Source organism: Cydia splendana, chromosome 3 (assembly GCF_910591565.1).
Source record: "Cydia splendana chromosome 3, ilCydSple1.2, whole genome shotgun sequence".
Classification (NCBI taxonomy): domain Eukaryota; kingdom Metazoa; phylum Arthropoda; class Insecta; order Lepidoptera; family Tortricidae; genus Cydia; species Cydia splendana.
Genome location: NC_085962.1, coordinates 6,570,649 through 6,591,464, shown reverse-complemented (window position 1 = coordinate 6,591,464; position 20,816 = coordinate 6,570,649). Strand labels below are relative to the sequence as shown.

At 35.5% G+C, this 20,816-nt stretch overlaps 1 protein-coding gene across 1 annotated transcript; it reads right to left on the bottom strand.

Moving 5' to 3' along the window:
- Positions 1–5,604: 5,604 nt before the first annotated feature.
- Positions 5,605–20,816, bottom strand: LOC134806653 (uncharacterized). The gene is made up of 10 exons (XM_063779982.1): positions 20,237–20,816; positions 19,830–19,949; positions 19,295–19,463; positions 18,632–18,825; positions 17,705–18,078; positions 9,121–9,391; positions 8,514–8,825; positions 7,330–7,486; positions 6,652–6,833; positions 5,605–6,392 (listed from the first exon to the last, which is right to left on the bottom strand). The coding sequence occupies exons 1-10, from the start codon at positions 20,697–20,699 to the stop codon at positions 5,998–6,000; spliced, it is 2,637 nt and encodes an 878-aa protein (XP_063636052.1). The 5' UTR covers positions 20,700–20,816; the 3' UTR covers positions 5,605–5,997.

Here is a 20,816-nt window from a genome sequence, read left to right as displayed (position 1 = left end):
TAAGAAAATTAACCTTTATAGCCCTTAACTCTTGTGTATGTCTACAGGAAAGACATAACACAGTGATCTGTTTCACCCATAAATTCCCTCGGGTTCCACCCGTGTTCTTTATATTGGTAAAAATAGCCCTAATTAACTTGTAGTGTAATAAGTTTTAATATCTACCAAGATCTATTTTATTGGCATAATTATGTGTAAGAACGTATTAAAATATAACATCTACAAGCATTATATATTAGGATTTATAGGAACCAATTCGATTTCAGTCACAATGTGTTCCGCTCATTTTTACAAACTTTTATTTAACTTGCAATGTACCTATGTAAATTTGTAACTATGTTTGTACGGGTCAAATCTTGCAAGCTACATTTGACCCACTTTCCGACTTCCAATGAAGCTGAAAATTTGCATACGTATGTAAGATTAACCTTTGTAGATAAACAAGTAAAATAAATAACTTGATCTGATGGATAAGATGGATTACAATTTTTAAAATTTTCTTATGAAGTAAATACGAGTTCTTAAATCTCGCGACAAGCTTTTATATCATATAAATTGTGTAATGACGTTAAATCTTGATAGTAACATTTTTAAAGGAAAAAAATATTTTATTATTTTTAGCGCATTTAAATAAAAGCTTGTTTTTAAATAAGTTTTTTTACTTATAATTTATATCTATAGACCGACAAGAAGTTGTAGAAATTAAAAAGTGGCAACATCGTCTTCTCGTCCCTTTCAAATCAATCTAAGAAAACGGGACGACACTACTGAGGAGAAAGTAGGGACACAGTGATTGGAATTTTACTAGCACTAGCCAATAGGCTTCCAGATGGAAAAAAATATTGTAAGGCATTTTTTAAAGCTGGTAATAAGTTATTATTTAATATTATTAAGGCAATTATAATTTCCATCGCCAATTTTGGATTTGTCACCAAGTGATATCCCGTATTCAATATTTATTCCCAACAAATAATTATATTGCATTGACATAAATATCTAGGGGCTGGCTTTACGGGCAATAATAATGAGGTATGACGGGGGCCAGTATAGCGGTGTGAAACCGCTACAACGCGATTGGTTGATGAGTTCGCATCACGCGCGCGATTGGTTGGCGAGTTCGCATTACGCGCGCTGTTGGTCGCAACTAGTTGCGTTACACTGCACGATTGGTTGGAATTCGTGAGTAACACCGCTGGACTATACGTCAATGTTATATTGTATGAATGCAAACTGTCTCCAAATGTGAATAACCAACTTAATGTTTGTATTCTAAACAGTAGGTACATTGGTGATCACTATTTACTGTAAATTCGTTCGTATTATTTTGTCATGGTACTGCAGTCAACCTCAGTACTTTTTGTACCGTTTCCGTGAAAATACGAAGGAAAATAATTATGAATTACATCTGTAGATGGTATTATGTCACCAAATAAATAACTAGATATTATTCTTAATGATGACAGCTTAACGAAAATTAACCAGAAAACCTCGCTACCCACGTGGTCAGTTTACTAAATATTAATTTGGTGATACAATTTTGGTAACAAATCTATTATTTTAGGGACCAATTTTATTGATTAGGTTAAAAAAAGTAGGTAAGTACATATTGATTTGGTGACTGATAAAAGCGAACATATTTTTAAGCGAATTTAAATGTAATGTAATAATCAAAATGTCAGAACCGCTGGAACGGTTATTTACATCAAATCAAATGTTTTAAATATTACAACTGCCAATTTCATACAGTAAGCGCTTGTACTAACGGATCTGTTACAAAGCATCTGTAATAAAAGAAAACATACCTAAATAAGAATAATTTGGTTTTATTTTTGCCTTGAGCATGAGGTTCTTAACTCCATCAACAAGAAATTGAAAAGAACTGACGAAAATTTCACGGAAAAATATAATACATAATAATAATGGCCGGAATCGCAGTGAGTAAGTATATAATGTTAATTATGTTAATTATATAAGTCAGTATAGACAAAATCGAATTGTTGAATTAACTACTTAAAATATCATCTTCTAGTAAGAAATTGCTTATATGCGGCGACTTTAATGTAAATATTATGGAAAATTCAACAATGTCTTGTAGATTATTGAATCTTTTTAAATCTTGTAATCTCAACCACATGTTTATGGAGCCCACTAGAGTGACTGCTACTAGTGCAACCTGTATAGATAATATTTTCACAGATATTTTTCCTATTGCTAAAAAAGTTATCAGCAATTTAGAATCAGACCACTTAGGTCAATTAATGGTATTTGAGGCATTAAGGAAAAATACCATGAGAAAACAAATAACTTTTGTACCAGTAACCTCGGACCGCGTGGAAAGAATGAAGCTAAGTTTAGTTCAGGCGCTACCCTTTTTGTCTTCCGATATGAGTCCTAATAGTATGTATAATTCATTCTTTCACACTTTTATGGATCATTATAATGCGATATTCACCTCAAAATCGGTCGTAGTTAGTGGTGCATCAGTTTTTAGTGAGTGGGCTACTGCGGACTTACATCAAAGAAGACGTGAACTGTATGCCTTATATGAGGAACGGCGGTTTAATCAGAGTGATGAATTTAAAGAACATGTGAAGGAGTATTCGAAGAAGTTTAAAGTAGATTGTCATATAGCTAAGCGAAATTATCTAAGTCAGAAAATAAAAAGTAGTTCCGACATTGTTAAAGCAACCTGGAAAGTTATAAATGTGGAGACTGGTCGCTCTAAACACACAATTAAAGAGCTTAAACTAAACATTGATAACAAAATTATAGATTCCAATTTAGAAGTAGCTACAGAATTTGAAAAATTTTTCACCGAGGTACCAGTATCCACAACTAAGGATTTAAATTCATCACCCTCATCTGCTGTTACATTATTAAAACATAACGCTCCAGAGTGTTGTGGAGACCTTCATTTTGAACATGTTTGTACCTCAGATGTAATAAAGGCGTTTAAATCAATTAATGTCAAAAAAACTAATGACCTCTGGGGAGTCTCTGTCCATGCTGTCAAATCCTTAGTTGAAATTGTAGCGCCTGACTTGGTAGTTATATTTAACAACAGTGTTGATTGCGGCGAGTTTCCTGATCTAATGAAACCTCGGAGTAATTAAAACAATTGATTGTAGAAAAAGCTTTATTACAAAACAATACATCACGGTTCACACAGTTTATTTCGTTTGAATGTTCGCGGCTCGATGGTCGGCGCGTAATGGGTAGGGCAGGAACATCACGTCATTTCTAACAAACTTTGTTTTACGCGGGAACTCGACCGTTAGGCGTTTAATCAGAGTGATGAATTTAAAGAACATGTGAAGGAGTATTCGAAGAAGTTTAAAGTAGATTGTCATATAGCTAAGCGAAATTATCTAAGTCAGAAAATAAAAAGTAGTTCCGACATTGTTAAAGCAACCTGGAAAGTTATAAATGTGGAGACTGGTCGCTCGAAACATACAATTAAAGAACTTAAACTAAACATTGATAACAAAATTATAGATTCCAATTTAGAAGTAGCTACAGAATTTGAAAAATTTTTCACCGAGGTACCAGTATCCACAACTAAGGATTTAAATTCATCACCCTCATCTGCTGTTACATTATTAAAACATAACGCTCCAGAGTGTTGTGGAGACCTTCATTTTGAACATGTTTGTACCTCAGATGTAATAAAGGCGTTTAAATCAATTAATGTCAAAAAAACTAATGACCTCTGGGGAGTCTCTGTCCATGCTGTCAAATCCTTAGTAGAAATTGTAGCGCCTGACTTGGTAGTTATATTTAACAACAGTGTTGATTGCGGCGAGTTTCCTGATCTAATGAAACATAGTAAAGTAATTCCTTTATTTAAATCTGGTAGCAGCTCTGACCCCACTAACTTTAGACCGATATCTGTGCTACCAACATTTAGCAAGATTTTTGAAAAATTAGTTCTTTCTCAATTAGTACGACATTTTAACGTTAATAATTTGATGCATAATAAGCAGTTTGGTTTTACACGGGGTCGCTCAACAACCGATGCCGGTGTTGAGCTAATTAAGCATATTTTCGATGCCTGGGAGGAGTCACGAGATGCTTTAGGTGTCTTCTGTGATTTATCTAAGGCCTTCGACTGTGTTTGTCATGAAACATTAATCAGGAAACTTCATTATTACGGAGTTAGAGGATCGGCACTGAATTTACTTAAGTCCTACTTAAATGGTAGAATACAAAGGGTCGATGTGAGTGGACAGCGATCACCTGGGTCATTGGTCTCTATGGGTGTACCACAGGGGTCAATATTGGGGCCTTTCCTGTTCCTTATCTACATAAATGACTTGCCATTCCTTGTTAAGACCCACCATGATATAGTATTGTTTGCAGACGACACCTCACTTATTTTCAAAGTCAAACGACAGCAACAAGCTTACAATGATGTAAACAATGCCATTTCAAAAGTAGTAAATTGGTTCAATGTTAATAATTTATTGTTAAATGAGAAAAAGACTAAATGTATTAAGTTTGTCACTAGTAGTAACGTAAGGCATGTGCAAACAAGTGTCATTGTGAAGGATGAGGAATTGGAATTCGTTGATAGTACAGTTTTTCTTGGTATAACTTTAGATTCTAAACTCCAGTGGGGTCCCCATATTGCTACTCTTTCGAATAGACTGAGCTCTGCAGCTTTTGCAGTGAGCAAAATCCGTCAGTTAACTGACGTGAAAACAGCTCGATTAGTATATTTTAGTTACTTCCATAGCATTATGGCATATGGTATTTTACTGTGGGGCGGTGCTTCAGAGATAAATACCATTTTTGTTCTGCAGAAGAGGGCTATTCGAGCAATATACAAAATGAACCATAGAGACTCACTTAGAGATAAATTTAAGGAAATTGACATAATGACAGTGCACTGTCAATACATTTATGAGAATATTCTGTATGTACATAAAAATATTGTAAATTTTAGGAAAAATTGTGAAATTCATAATATTAATACTAGAAATAAACATAAGCTCGCAGTGCCCTTCACTCGGCTCCATAAAATTAAAAAATCATTCATGGGTAATTGTGTAAGATTTTATAATAAACTTCCAAACCATATTACTGAATTATCTATTAATAAATTTAAGAATTATGTAAAGCGTAAACTTATTTCTAAAGCTTATTATACCACACAAGACTACATGAATGATATTACAACGTGGGATTAATTGTTATTCGAAATGATTATTTATTTATTAGGTACATTTGATTATTGATGAGTTACTTATGCTTTTTTTTGACATTTAGATTTTATTCTAGAAATTCTAGACTAGTATTTTTTTATACAATCTTTTTAATGTTTGACGATTCTTTTGTGAAATTCTTAGTGTTAAATTTGATATGTATAATAATCCAATTTTATTATGGAATAATATTAACATCAATAAATTGCTCTGATAATTAGATTAAGATTAATTACGATTCATAAGAGCTTGTTACTAGGCCTACATGAATAAAGTATAATTTTGATTGATTGATTGATAACGTTATAATCCAAATATGAAAAGGCAATTTTTCAAGCTTTTAATCTAAAATAAAACTCAAAACGAACAACTGAAAAATGGTACATGCTGGGGTTTGAAATGAACATTAGTTTTTGTTATTTTGTAACATCATTTATTAAAGACGAGGTTAATATTTTTTTTTGCATTAAATAATCACTTTCAAATTGAATATGAAAAAAATATTGAATACTGTAATAAAAACAACAGTGTATTATTTTCTGATTACAATATAATTATGTGTCTTTCCCTCACAGAAGGGTTCTTATGCTTTAAATGCAATAAGGACGTTTCCATCTGAAATTCCAAACAGAAATGGAAACCCATATGTATGTGTTTTTATTGTTTAAAACGACCCAATGTTTAAAATGAATAAGAAATTTTGAAAAATATACTAATGAGTATACCTACTCATGCCAATCATATTTAATTTAAATTGAATGAAACTCTCTGAGATTAGTGACACCCTATGGGCTTATTTTCTCATAAAATCTTGTATCCACGTCGTATATGCGAATACACTGGTATACATGGTAGGCACCGGCGACCCGCACCCAGCGTCCGAGCGCTTTCCGCTTACCAGCCCAACGAGATAGAAGGTTCCGTCACGTTCCATCATGATTGGACCACCAGAATCTCCCATGCAGGTGTCTTGACCGCCTCTCCCGGCAGCGCAAAGTTGGCCTTCAGTGATATCTGGGTAGTGCTGCCTGCATTTGTTTGGGGGTACTTGGGCAACCTGGGTGTGTAATTTTAATGAAGACGGTTGGCCGTACTCCGTCTGACCCCAGCCGGCAACGGTGAGCGGTGTTCCTTCGTACTTGGCGGAGTTGATGTTGAAACGAGGCACGCAAATGGGGCGAATGTAGTCTGTAATAATTGTAAAATCAGGGTAAAACATATTTACTGTGCAAAATCCCTATAAAAACTCTAAAAAGTGAAAAACTAAGCAGTTGGTTAGGTATTTTTTATACTATATAATCACAATATTTTATATCGACCCCCCTTAAAAAATTTCTTCAACAGTCATAGGTCCTAATGGTAGCCTTATGAGTCAAACAACTTTATCTTAGTAATAAGGTCCAATCGGCACCCTTCAGTTATGAAACCAAAAAATAAAGAAGCTTACCAGTATAAGGAGCTGCTGAACTAAGCCTCATCAAGGCTATGTCATTGTGGAGTGCGTTACGGTTGTATCTGCTGTGCTTAAATATCTTGTCCGGGTGTATGACCATATTCTTTACACATTGTTTTCCTACGCAATCGTTGGGATATGTCCTTGTGTTGTACTCGGCCAAGTAGACGCTTACACTGAAAACAATAGATACCATTTTACTCTACTAAGTATAAGTACATGTACCTAACTCATTATTACCCTACGGCTATCCGTCCGACCGCCACTATTTGATGTTGACCATACCCATACAATGTACTTAGAGTCCTTCTCAGAAAACTTGGCACCGATTCGAGACATTGACGTTTTCGCTCACGTAGAAATTTGACGTGTAATATAATATAATATAATATAACGCTGCGTCTTACGTAAGCGAACAACTCGCGAACGCGACGCGGCGCGGCGCGGCGGGCCCAAGCCGTTCGCGTTCGCAACGAGATCGCCCACGTAGGACACTTCTATAGCTATCAAAGGATTGATTCACCCCGCGCCGCATCGCTTCGCTTCGTGTTCGCGTGTTGGTCGCCTACGTAGTACGCTGCGTAATGATGGACTCAAATATTGTCATTACAAAACCTGTGCATAACTAGTTTCGTTCAATTTTGATTTTGATATTATAATTTTTTTACTTACTCTTCGTAATTGCTGATTTGGAAATCAACGCAATGGGCCGCTGTGATCACGTGACGGGTGCTGATGAGGGACCCTCCACAGCCAACCATTTTATCCTGGAGCTTCACAGTAAGATGGACGAGCCAAGGGTACTGGGCTATGCCTGCAGGTTTACCGGCTAAAACAAACAAACAAAAATATTGTAGGTCAAAACATACCTACTGTTTTTATAACGATTACTTTCTACTAAGATACGTTACTGATATTTGACCATTTTTACCCGACAGCGCGACGCAAAGGGTAATGTGTTTATCAGTCTATATAACTATACTCAAGCGAATGCTAATGTTAAGTTTGTATATGTTGCAGTCAAAAGTGTGAACTGGTCAAAAGAACTTTTAACCGACAAAAACAGGCAAAACTGCTTTTGACTGAGTATTTTGGTCAAAAGTAATTTTACCTGAAAATCATACCTATTTCTGGCAGCAGTTTCGTTTTTAGGGCGTAGCAAAAAAAAAATAACCCTAACCTACCTATCTCTGGGAACAGTTTCGTTTTTAGGGCGTAGCAAAAAAAAAAAACCCTAACCTACCTATTTCTGCGAGTACTTTTGACTGATAGTAACAGTCACAATTAGGTACTATTAACCAATGATTTTCAGGTAAAACTACTTTTGACCAACATGCTCAGTCAAAAGCAGTTTTGACTGTTTTTGTCGGTTAAAAGTTCTTTTGACCAGTTCACACTTTTGACTGCGACATATACAAAATGAAAAGTTTAGGCAATTAAAAATAATACTTTTAGCTTATCGTTTATCTTATTGCTCAATTTCCTACAATTATATAGGTGGTGTGCTGACGTGCCCAAAATGCGCTCGAGTATTTAGCAAGAAGATAGGGTACGTGAGCCACCTAAGGGCGCACCAGAGAGTGGATCAGCTACACTCTAATGGGCTCGGTACACGTACCGAGTAGAGTGGCGAGACAGTAAAACGGAGTATGGAATTTTTACATGTAACCGAGCCCTAATAACACGACTTAAAAATTGTCTATTCCAGAGCACACAGTCGCTGTGGCCGAAATCGGTCAGGAGAGCATCATCATCATCTTATTGCAAACAAAATTAAGTCATTTGAAATAATTTCCCAAATTATTTATTTTAAGAGCAATTTTAATAGTGTATAATTATACTAGGTACCTACTTACCAATAATATATTTATCGGGTGCAACATTGGAAGCATTTTTATCGGATGAACGCTTGAAACGATTTTCTCCATTAAACATCAAACGTCCGAAATCGAAATCACCGATTCCATTGCTGCCGACTCCCCAGTCATTGTCACCAGAGTTCCGATCCCAATTGCCAAAGTCGAAGTCATCGCCGTTCCCAAAGTCGAGGCCATTGCCGTTGCCTCCTGGTCTGTATCCCTGATCATGGTCGTCTCCTGGCCCGTAGCCATCATCACCACCGTGCCCGTTACCATTGCCATCTTCCTGATCACCACCATTGTCTCCACCTAGCAGTTCAATTAGTCAATACATTTGAAATGAACATTCTAATTTGTTGTTTCTTTGCAAAATGTAGCCTATCCTAATTTTTTTTTCGTTTTGTTACTTAGGTATTATATTTAACTCTTATGGCTAGGTAAGTACATGTAAACAAATACGATGAAAAAAGTCATGTTGGGCAAAGATACCACTGGAGGCAAAGTTCGCTAGTTTGACGGTATATGTTGGTTCTGGAATGGAGAAAGTATAGAACAATAAATATCAATAAGTATCGCAGTGGTATTAAGGTATGCCTAGTCTTACCTGGACTACCTCCAACTTCAGCGTGTTTGCCGCAGCAGCCAGATCTTGGATCCGGAAGAATACCCTGGATAGCTGAGCATGTCCCATCGCCGAAGCCAACTTTCCCAAAACCGGGCCTACCTCCCAGCTGGTTCCATCCAGCAAGAGCTGGAACCAACACTGACAGAACAACCACTACCAAGGAAAGAGTGAACTGTGCCATGATGGAAGGACAGCTTCTCACCACCAAACCAATCAAGACCAGTATTTTGACCTCTCCTTGGAGAGGTTGTCAGTTAACTGTGCCCTCAATTTAAATCGTCAGCTATATATATAGACTAGGCTTGAGGAAGCTACCATCCTGTTTGTCATGACATAGGTTACAACTAGTAGCTTGTACTTACCGCGTTAATATTTTACCGGATAAATAAATATATATTGCTGTAAAAAAAACAGGATCCGGAAACAAACAAATCCTTATTATTCGTTTGCTAAAGGAAAACGACTCCTAAACATACATACTTCTTACGGGTCGTTTTTCTAAGCGTCCCTGTGGAGAATGAGTAAATACAAGCATAATTTTCCTCGTTATTCCTTTGTTTTTCAAATCCCCATTAGCTTATTTACATTCTCGTTATCAGACGACGTTTTTTTTTGAGCACAAATAATTAATAAGGCTTCAAATGACACAACCTGTGAAAGTACTACCGTAAAATGGGGTGAGTAGGTTTCGCGGGGTGAGTTGGGTTATGAATGGAGAAAGTAGGGATGAATGGGGGATGAGATGGAATTTTAAGGCTACTGCTACAAAAATAATGTATTCCAATTTAAAATGGTGCTATACTAATACTCATAATAAAAAAAATCGATCCAACAATCTTCCAAAATCACCTTTGTATGAAAACCCAACTCACCCCAAACCCCAAATACGAGAGACTTCGGGGTGAGGTGGGATTTCATGTTTATCGTCAAAGTTATGAAATGGAACTACCCAAAATAAAATAAAAACTAAAATACAAACGTCCGGAACACTTATTATATACACCATTCAGTTTGCATATGTAAAAATGAAATGTTTTCATTGTTTTGTATTATCTAGTCGGTTTATCTACATTTGTATGTATACCTACTTAGTTATTCATATTTAGAATTAAAACGTAGAAATAGGTTTTCATACTAACTATCATAGATTTATAAGGCATAGATAGATACCTAGTCCATACACCCCCAGTGAAGCAATTTCAAGTGCGACGTCACGTCGCACTCGTATCATCGTATTCGAACGGCCCTTGCAGTACTCAAAGTCAAATCGGTTTGTGTACACCTCCCGTTTAAAAATCAAAAACTACAGGAAAGATGGTTGTTTGTACAGTGAATGGGTGCAGTCACAACACATCAGATAATAAAAACAAACCGCCTGATATTACATTTCACGCGTAAGTATCGAGTTTAATGTGATATTTTTACATAATCGTAAATACAAAAATCCAAATTTTCGTCAGCCGCCATTTCTTATAAATGTTGCCAGTGTAGTGAATATTTTTTCCTCCAAATGGGACATGACGTCTACATTCTAAAATAAATACGCTCAATTGAATTTCATTGTATAATTATAGAAAATTATAATTAAGTTAATTATTTAGGTATTTAGTTTTTTTCTTATTTTTATTTTGTGTAATGTTCGTTTCAGTTTTCTGACTGATCTGCTTCTGTCTGCGAGATGGAAGGAAAAAATTAGACTAAATCGGAATGACGCAATATGTTCGAACACAGTCGAATATGCTCTGTCCTATTTAAATTTATTCTTATTATTTTATGCACATTTGTTAAATAAAAAAAATAGTAAAAACTTATCAGCTATTTATTTAATCCTTATTTCACAAAGTACAGAAATGCAATAAATCCCAAAATAAACAAAAAGCTTTTGCTACACACTTCCAAATTATTAATAACCAAGTGTGGATGTTGTTAAAATTCCCCTACTTTGAGAGAAGTAAATGAATACTGGCAACATATTTTGTATATATGTGTGTGTTTGCTGAGCGTAAAAACACGAGCGTTCCACGTACACATCGATCGTGTTTCGGCTTCACTTTTGGCAGGTTAGCCGTATGGGGACTATCTGTCTATGCGTTATTAGTTTTAGCTAACTATCTTATACCGTTCTTAAAATGGACCCCTAGAGAATTGTAAGTACCCACAGCTCAGCGAATGGTCGTGGACGAATTGCAGGCAGCGTAAAGTCTTCATTACCTTTTCATTCCATCTTTGCATTCTCAAATGAGATCCAATAGAGAATAGTACAGTGTGCAACGACGGGGGTAAGCGAGATTTTGTAAACGAGGTCTATAATTTACGACAGCCGCAAGCTGGACTCGAATTTACAAAATTCTAGCCCCCTAAGTTACACACATGTTTTTCATTACACTTGCAAAGAAAATTCTTTTCTTAAATATCTACGCTGACATTTCAAACATTCGTCTGCTATATTGTCATTTCTTGACATGTTAGGCATCGAAGGCACATACCTTGTGTAAAAATATTTTAAGTATTTTAACCCTTAAATGCATGATTTTTTCTTTTTGCCCGAAATTTATATATGTATCACATATAGATGGTCAAGCAAATCTTGTCAGTAGAAAAAGGCGCGAAATTCAAAATTTCTATGAGACGATATCCCTTCGCGCCTACATTTTTCAAATCTGCCGCCTTATTCTACTGACAAGATCTGCTTGACCAACTATAATTGTTTGTAAATTCTAGGAATAATAGTAAAAAAAATATAACTTCGATTTTCACTGCGAAATCAGTGTTAGAAGTTGAATTTGCTAAATCATATTTATGTAAATATGTAATTTTCAGTAATATATTAATGATTTTTTTTTCACCATTAGAAAGTTATGTACACTATTTGTGATATACCTATGATAAAGTTTTTAAACATAAAATAATTACATGATGATGATATCCTGTTATCCCTCATCAGGGACATAGGGCTCTCAGAAGGGATTTCCATTCTTCGCGGTCCAGCGCGGCCTCTTCCAGCTCCGCCCAGCCGAGGCCAACTGATGCCGCCTCTTTTTCCACTGTGCGCCTCCAGATCCATGATCAACTTGTGGATTTTTCCAAGTTTGCCGAGTTTTCGTCTTAAAACGAATGTAATTTTTATAAATTAAAAATATTGCGTAAATTTAACTCTTAAATTAGTACTCTATTACTTGACGTTTGGCGTAAAGGTGCGTTCAAGAACGTAAGCCTTTTTATTTTAAAACTGTGAGCTGTCCAATGGTTTGTAGACATTTGGCAACACTATGCATTTAAGGGTTAAATTAAATTAATCAAATTATATATTTTTACACATACACAAGATATTAAATAAAAAACCTCAGTATTTTAAAAGTAAAACTTCCTTATACCTTCACTTAAAACAAGCTATAGCTATAGCCATTGACGTATATATTTCAGGACTGGACTTACGGGCAATAAGAATGGGGTCAGGATAGCGGTGTGACACCGCTACAACGCGATTGGTTGATGAGTTCGCATCACGCACGCCATTGGTAGATGAGTTCGCATCACGCGCGCGATTGGTCGCAACTAGTTGCGTTAGACTGCACGATTGGCTCGAATTCGTGAGTCACACCGCTGAACTAATACCATTTTTAGTGCCCGTAAGGCCAGTCCATAGATATAATACGTCAATGGCTATAGCCTTTTTTTTTCACAATCCCTAACTCCCTCAGGAACAATATAGGCCTTAACCCTTCACTACCTGCACTGACCTACACGCATGAAATAAGATCTTGTTCGAGTAAGTGTGATGAAAAGTACTTTAAGAAATCACATTTTGTTTACTGTGCAGAGGTTGGTGAATTCTATTTACGTAATTGAGCACATCCTTACATACAACTTGGTACCCAAAAATCCTTCGTCAATGTTGATTGGTTAGGTTGGCTGGCTTTGATAGGTGCTTTATTGTATGTCAGAAACAGATTGGATGTAAATAAAAAAGATGGCTTCCGTTAAAATATGATTATTTCGGCAATATCAAAAGTATGGACGGTAGAGGAAGGACGACAATATCTTAAGGCGCTCTTATACTCGAGTTTTACGTTTTCAAGGGGGTGAAGCAGACGCGTGGTAGAACGGGCAGGCGGGCGCCCCGCGCGGCGCACCACACCATTCCCGCGCAGCACGTCTACGTCCTTATTCTGACGACATCGGTATTCTGAATTGTCAGTTCCGGGATTTTTAGTTCGGCAATTAATATTGAATAAGATTTATTAGTAAATTCGAATTTTGATGAGTACTTAATGAAATTAAAAACCGGACAAGTGCGAGTCGGACTCGCCCACCGAGCCCGCCGAGGGTTCCGTACCTTTTAGTATTTGTTGTTATAGCGGCAACAGAAATACATCATCTGTGAAAATTTCAACTGTCTAGCTATCACGGTTCGTGAGATACAGCCTGGTGACAGACGGACGGACGGACGGACGGACAGCGGAGTCTTACTAATAGGGTTCCGTTTTACCCTTTGGGTAGGGAACCCTAAAAATGGTAGGTAAGACGGTGAGTGTACCTAAATAATTATTAATTATGTATATACAATATGAGTATATACTTGACTGATCATGTTTTTGTAAAAATCGATTTCGACTGGCAAAACATATTATTTTTTGGCAACCGGGTTTTTTAACCTAATTAGACCCCGCTGAATCCGACATTGCCGGTTGCTTGATCGAATTCTTGACTGGAAGTGAGATAGTTGATATTAAATGTCCCTTTGTTTAGTTTTTCGTAAATAACTCTTAAACGGAGGCGCATGGCAAAAAAAAATCTTAAATTTAAGTAATCTGCATAAAATTGCCTACAAGAAAGATTCCGTACAATTTTTCGCTAGGATCAATATTCAAAGAGATATTAAGGCGGGAAAGTTAATTATAGTCACTTCTAAGGTCTCTTTTTTTAGTTTTTCGTAAATAACTCGTAAACGGTGGGCAATTAAAAAAAATTGTTAAACGTTAATAATCTACACAACATTTTCAATAAAAAAAGATTCAGTACATTTTTAGCAGGGATCAATATTTAAAAAGATAATTAAGAGGGAAAGTTAATTATAATAAATTCTAAGGTTCCTTGTTTTTATTTTTTCGTTAATAATTTGAAAAGTATGACGCATAGCAAAAACAAATTTTACACAAATAATAAACATAAAATTTCCTACAAGAAACGTGTAGAACACTTTTCGCTAGGATTAATATTTAAAAAGACAAAGCATCCGGTAAGTCAATTATAATCAATTTTAAAGTCCCTTTTTAGTTTTTTGTAAATTTCTCGTAAACGGTGTCCCATAGCAAAATAGGTTTTTATGAATAAATAATCTCCATAAAATTTTCTGCAAAAAACATCTGAACACTTTTCTCTAGGATCAATATTTAAAACGATATTAAAGGAAGAAAGGGACTTTAAAATTGATTGTAATTAACTTACCGGCTGCTTTGTCTTTTTAAATATTGATCCTAGCGAAAAGTGTTCTCATGTTTTTTGTAGGAAATTTTATGTTTATTATTTATGTGTAAGATTTGTTTTTGCTATGAGTCATACTTTTCAAATTATTAACGAAAAAATAAAAACAAGGAACCTTAGAATTTATTATAATTAACTTTCCCTCTTTATTATCTTTTTAAATATTGATCCTTGCTAAAAATGTACTGAATCTTTTTTATTGAAAATTTTGTGTAGATTATTATTGTTTACAACATTTTTTTTATATTGGCCACTTTTACGAGTTATTTACGAAAAACTAAAAAAGGGACCTTTAATATCAAATATCTCACTTCCAGTCAAGAATTCGATCAAGCAACCGGCAAATTCGGATTCAGCGGGGTCTAATTAGGTTAAAAAACCTGGTTGCCAAAAAGTAGTATGTTTTGCCAATAGAAATCGATTTTTACAAAAATGTGACCATTCTAAATTATTCAATTTGATTAATTTTATAGCCTTTTAAAATATGTTTACACAATTTATCAATCGTGACTGAATTCCGGATTGGTTAGATGGGTGTGTGCCTTTGCTGCCCAACTTGTTATAAAATGACAATATGAGGGAGAATGTCTGAAATGTCACCGTATTTAAGAATTATTTTGCTTTTCTTCGTAAGTATGTTGAAAAACATTGTGTGTATAACATATTTGCATATTTATACTGTGATTACCCATTTTATGAAACGTCCGCTAAACTAGCACAGGTCCGACGCTGACAGTGGTCACGGGCGTACTGGCGTGAGGAATAGGCGCAAGGTATTGCCGCGTAGGGTGTAATTTAGTAGGCAAAATGTTGAATTCATCAAATGATGAATGAAAAAATTAACGTATCGATAAAAGGACAAGCAATAATGAAGATTTACTTAAAAGCTATCGACTGAAGTAAGTTTCATATACATTTTCGTCCTAGTACTTCTAACATAAGGAAATAAAGACAGTGTTAGGCATGTTTTCAACTTAAGATTCTATCGAGAAAATAATGAGCCGTCGTGTTTCTGACAAGCAATAACGTAGTTCAAGGACTGAAGTTATACATACTAGAAAATAATGCATGAAATCCTTGTAAAAGTCTGTAAATATGGTGACAAAAAAGTGCATTTTACAACACACCGCGCCTTAAGGCAGAACTGTTGCAAAAGTGTCCAGCTGTCAACTATAAATAAAAGGTAGTTCCAAATCTCTCCAGAGTAGCGCTAGAGTAGCTAAGAACCTAGGCGTTATTGACGGAGTGAAGTGCGCTGTCAATGATTTGAATTTTTTGACGTGATAACGTCTTATAAATCGATGAACACCGGTAGCATGTACGCAAAAGTGTAACGTTGTGGACATATCTCCATGGTAACGTTGTGGACGGATCTCCATGGTAACGTTACGTAATGTAATGGTAGTGTTTTCTTATGACGTTATCACGCAAAATTATCGTCCGTAAACCGACTTTACAATCATATTTTTTTCATCAATATTTTATACCCATTTTATTATTTTTAACTCATTTATTTTTTACCCACTTATTATTAAACATTGTGTGACATAAAATTACTTACTCTTGACATGACTATTAAATAAATTAATATTATATACTTACACTACAATTTCAATGTTAATTTTAATTATCAATAACATTTCCTAGACATTCATTACTATAAAATTTTAAATTACAATCTCTTAACCATTGTTAAAAGACCTAATTTTATAATTATTATATAATATAAATTTATAAATACACCTAGCATAATTAAGTTCTAAGACTATTGCTGTGCCCTACCAGGGTCCATGTGAAAACTCACTATTACTATGTAACACCAATGTAACAACCATGGATGCAATAAATAAATTATGAATTATGATTTATGAATTATGAATTATGGCTTTCTGATGGACACTTTTTGATACATGGAGATTGTATTCCTTACATCTACCTTTCATAATCAAAAGTGTGCTCATAAAACATGACGTTGTTCGGTAAATGCTTTTAGAGAAATGATAGCTGGAATTTACTAATAATAGCCGCGATGGATTGAATTTTCCGGGTGTTGACTAAAGTATGGTTAAACCCATTTCAAATATTAATTCTCCACTTGCTGCACACATCCACGTAAGCTGCATAATAAGCATACGTGTGCGAACTCGGGGCACCCTGTGCGATGTTTATAAGCTGCGGAAAGTTTCCAAAAAGTTGGACAATGTTGTACTTAAAATTTATAAAAAATAAAAGTACTTTTAGTGATTTGTTTAACACGATGTATTTACAATACTAACAATAATATTTTTTATAATTTTATTTAGTAGATTGAGTCTAGGTATACCTATAAACTAATAGGAACATTGAAAAAAAAAATATTACCGTAGAAGTATAAAAATTTGCCCTTTAACATAACTTTGCCCACCGCGTCACAGTTCAGTAAAAGCGAAATAACTTAAAAGTAGTTACAGATACACTTTCTGCAGAAAGTGAACAAAGCACACAAAGCGGAAAAGTTATGTTAAAGGGCAAAGTTTTATACGTTTACGCTATATACAAAGGTTTACACAAAAAAAAACGTTTAGCATGCACAGTCGAGAAACATGCAGTTTTCAGCATAATTCATTACAAGATTTTTTTAAACATTATCTAGGTTTTATAGGTAGAACTAATATCAGGTTAACTTTTCGGTTTAAGTTAGTGGGTGTAAATAGTTCAGCTCATATTAACTCGACTATAACATTCATGTTTCTTAAGATAGTGTTTTCAATCATTTAGTATGATAATAAGTTCTCGTATAAAACAATATAATAATATCTTTAAAATAAATACACTAAATGTGTAGGTACAGAATTTTATCGAAACTCACACGTTTTGCAGGGAACTGTTGAAAAGTACCCATCCAACTGTAAATCTCTAGTTTAATAACTAAATTAGATTAAATCAGAAAATTTGCAAATACTGTGGGCTTATTTTACTCCATAAATTGATGAGAAAACGTTTAACATATTCTTCAGTTCAGATTCCTTGGATTTTCTCTTTAAAATGATTTTCAATTAATTATTCGTCAATTTTAGAATTAATACTCGTTTTATTTAACATGTTTCATAATCCAGTCTTTGTGATAGAAAACGTTATTAAACAATGAGGACACCGAGGATCCGCATTCGTGACCGCCTCGTTTCCCGCTCACAACACCCGACAGGAAATATTTATTTTTGGACAATACCATTAATGGGCCCCCGGAGTCGCCATGACAAATGTCCTCCCCATGGTCACCGATACTGCAAAACATGCTGTCATCTTTGTATGAGTATTGTTCTTTACATTTGTCATTTGAAACGTAATTGACATTAGCTGCTTGTTTCACGTTGGTCTCTTTTTTGCCGTTCATACCCCATCCAGCGATGATAATGTTTTCACCTTTTAGATCTGCAACGTCTTCGGTCGGCAAGCATATCGGTCTGATGAAATCTGTCAAAATAATCCCGTATTAAATTCTAATTTCCATTTGTTCTACGTGGTGTCATGGTTGCGCTTTTATGACATGCGTCTTTTTCGAAGAAAACGGTCACGAAGACAGAAGATAAATGCGCGTTGAGGCGTAAAAATATTATGAGATGCCAAAATAAAGTTTCAGATTTTGTGAACAAGATGTAAAAATTTTTGATGACACAAGCCATTCAAAATCAAGGTAAAATTTCACTTCATATATCAAGAATTGACGTAGGCACTACATTTAATGAAAGCGACTACCATCTGACCTTCCAACCCAGAGGGGAATCTAGCCCTTATAAAGGAAGGTCCGGTTTCCTTACGATGTTTCATTCACCGAAAAGCAACGGGTAAATATCAAAAGATATTCAGAAAAATTCATTAGTACAAGCCGGGGCTTGAACCCGCGACCTCCGGATTGAAAGTGGCATGCTCTTACCATTAGGCCACCAGCGCTCTTTATAATGGTATCTACGATTAAATACCTTATTTTTCTTTAAACTATTTCTAACGGGAGTTACGCACTGCTCACCTGTATAGGGTATATCGGAGCTGAGTCTCAGGAGTGCCACATCGTTCTGCAAGTAGGTGTCGTTATAATCTTTGTGTATTATCACGTGCTCGACTTTCTTTACTATATTATGAATGCATTCTTTTTTCCCATTACTCGTGATACAATCCTCTGGGTAGGTATCAGTATCATACTCAGCTAAGAAAACTTCAAGTCTGAAATTAAAAATAAGTACTTAATTTTAATTTATTTTTAGACTAGGTATTTATTATTTACAATCAATATAACTAGTTTCATAAAAATAATACACGGAACAGAAAAAAATAAACTAAGTTTTACTTTTAATTGAAGAATTTATCTAATGCGCTAGAGGTAGTTAACGCATTAGTTTACGTTACATGACGTTACCAAAACGCTAATATTGTGTTGTTTTATTGCATATTTCCTACGGTTCCTTTCGAATATATCATCAAACCTGCTGTAAAATATAATTATTAAGTAGTACTTATATAAAAAAATAATCTAAGCAAATATTTGTTACCGTAAAAGTAAAAGCCAAATAACTTAAAAGTAGTTACAGATCTGTAACTACTTATAAGTTATTTCCCTTTTACTGAACTATGACATGACACGGTGGGCAAAGTTATGTTAAAGGGCAAAGTTTTATACTTTTACGGTACGTACTGCGAAATGTCTTTGAACGTGTTATGCAGGCAGTGGGCGGCAGTGAGTACATATCGGGAGCTCACGATGGTCCCACCGCAGTAGTCCGGGCTGTGTAGGCCCTTCAGCCGCGGGTTGATAGCCAGCCTCACCGTCCACGGCAGCTGGTGCAAGTCTGTCGCCCGACCGCCTGAAATACGTCAATAGGTGTGTTATATTAAGCTTATTTTAGGCCTTAACTCTCGTATTTTTTAGTCACTCACGCGACATGTTGCGTAGAGCCTAAAAAATGGTAATATCCAAATAGGAAAATATGGATTACTTTTGTATAGAAAAGCGGTAGTCCATTTTTCTCTTCATTGGACCCAAAAAAACTAACAAAAAAAAAATGCTACGAACAGTAAGCAATGAGTGGTCTTTCAGATCTTACAGGTACAATAATCGTAGAACCAACATAATGGTTAAGTTAAACATACTTGCTGGACTTATCGTTTTCGGCCTATAAGTATGAGTTCTCTATGGTGACAGTAAACACTGCATTATGGATTTATCCTACCTCTTATCATTTTGTGAGGCGGTTCGTCGCTGTCAGTTGAACGTCGGTGGCGTTCGTTCCATGGTTCAGGCCAGAATGGACCATTCGGATAACCTGGATTCTGTTGATGAATCGGGAAGCCTGTAAGAATACAATACAATACAAAGAATATAAATGAAGTCCGATTTTTAGATACAGATATACAATACATAGCCTAAACCATCGAAGCCAGGACCTTGATATTTGAAATGTATTCTTCAAATTTTGTAGAGTCCACCTCAAAAGAATGTTTTGAAATTCAACGCCCAATAAACGTCTTTTTCAACGAAGCAGGACAAAAGACGTAAGGTCTTTATAAATTAGGTACCTACTACTACTATTAGTTGTATGACAAATTAATTGTATTGAAACACATTGTAATGACTTACGTGGCTCTTCCACACCACAACACCCTGACTCAGGTGCCGGCAATCCCTTTAAATTTTGACACATCTTGTTCCTTCTATTGTTATTCGAGTTTCGCCTGGCGGGAAGACCGATTCTGCCTTGACCATGAGACGATGGCCAGGTAGGACGAATTGGACCAAGAGGACCTATAGCTCCAATAGGACCAACTGGTCCCATAAGCTCCGGATTCGCTGGTTTCGCAAACCAATCAGGTATTTTTTTACGATCAGCAAAATGGCCGTGTTGATATCCTGGCATGAACTTCACTAGACCGACATCAAAGTTATTTAATGCATCGCTTAAGTCATCAGAACTAAAGTCTGAATATGTACTTTTATAGCGCTCAATATGGTTTGCGTCCTGCAGGTATTTTTCTGCGCGAAAAACGCTCTCTTGGACAACCAATATTTTGAACAGCAATGCTGCTTTGATGAGCCCGGACATGATTACGAAAATCACTTATTGGGCACCGGATTCGTACTGACAGGGTGATGAATAATTGTCGTCTTAAGTAGGACTAGTCGCATGCGTATTGTTTTATTACTGTTACGTTATTTGAAT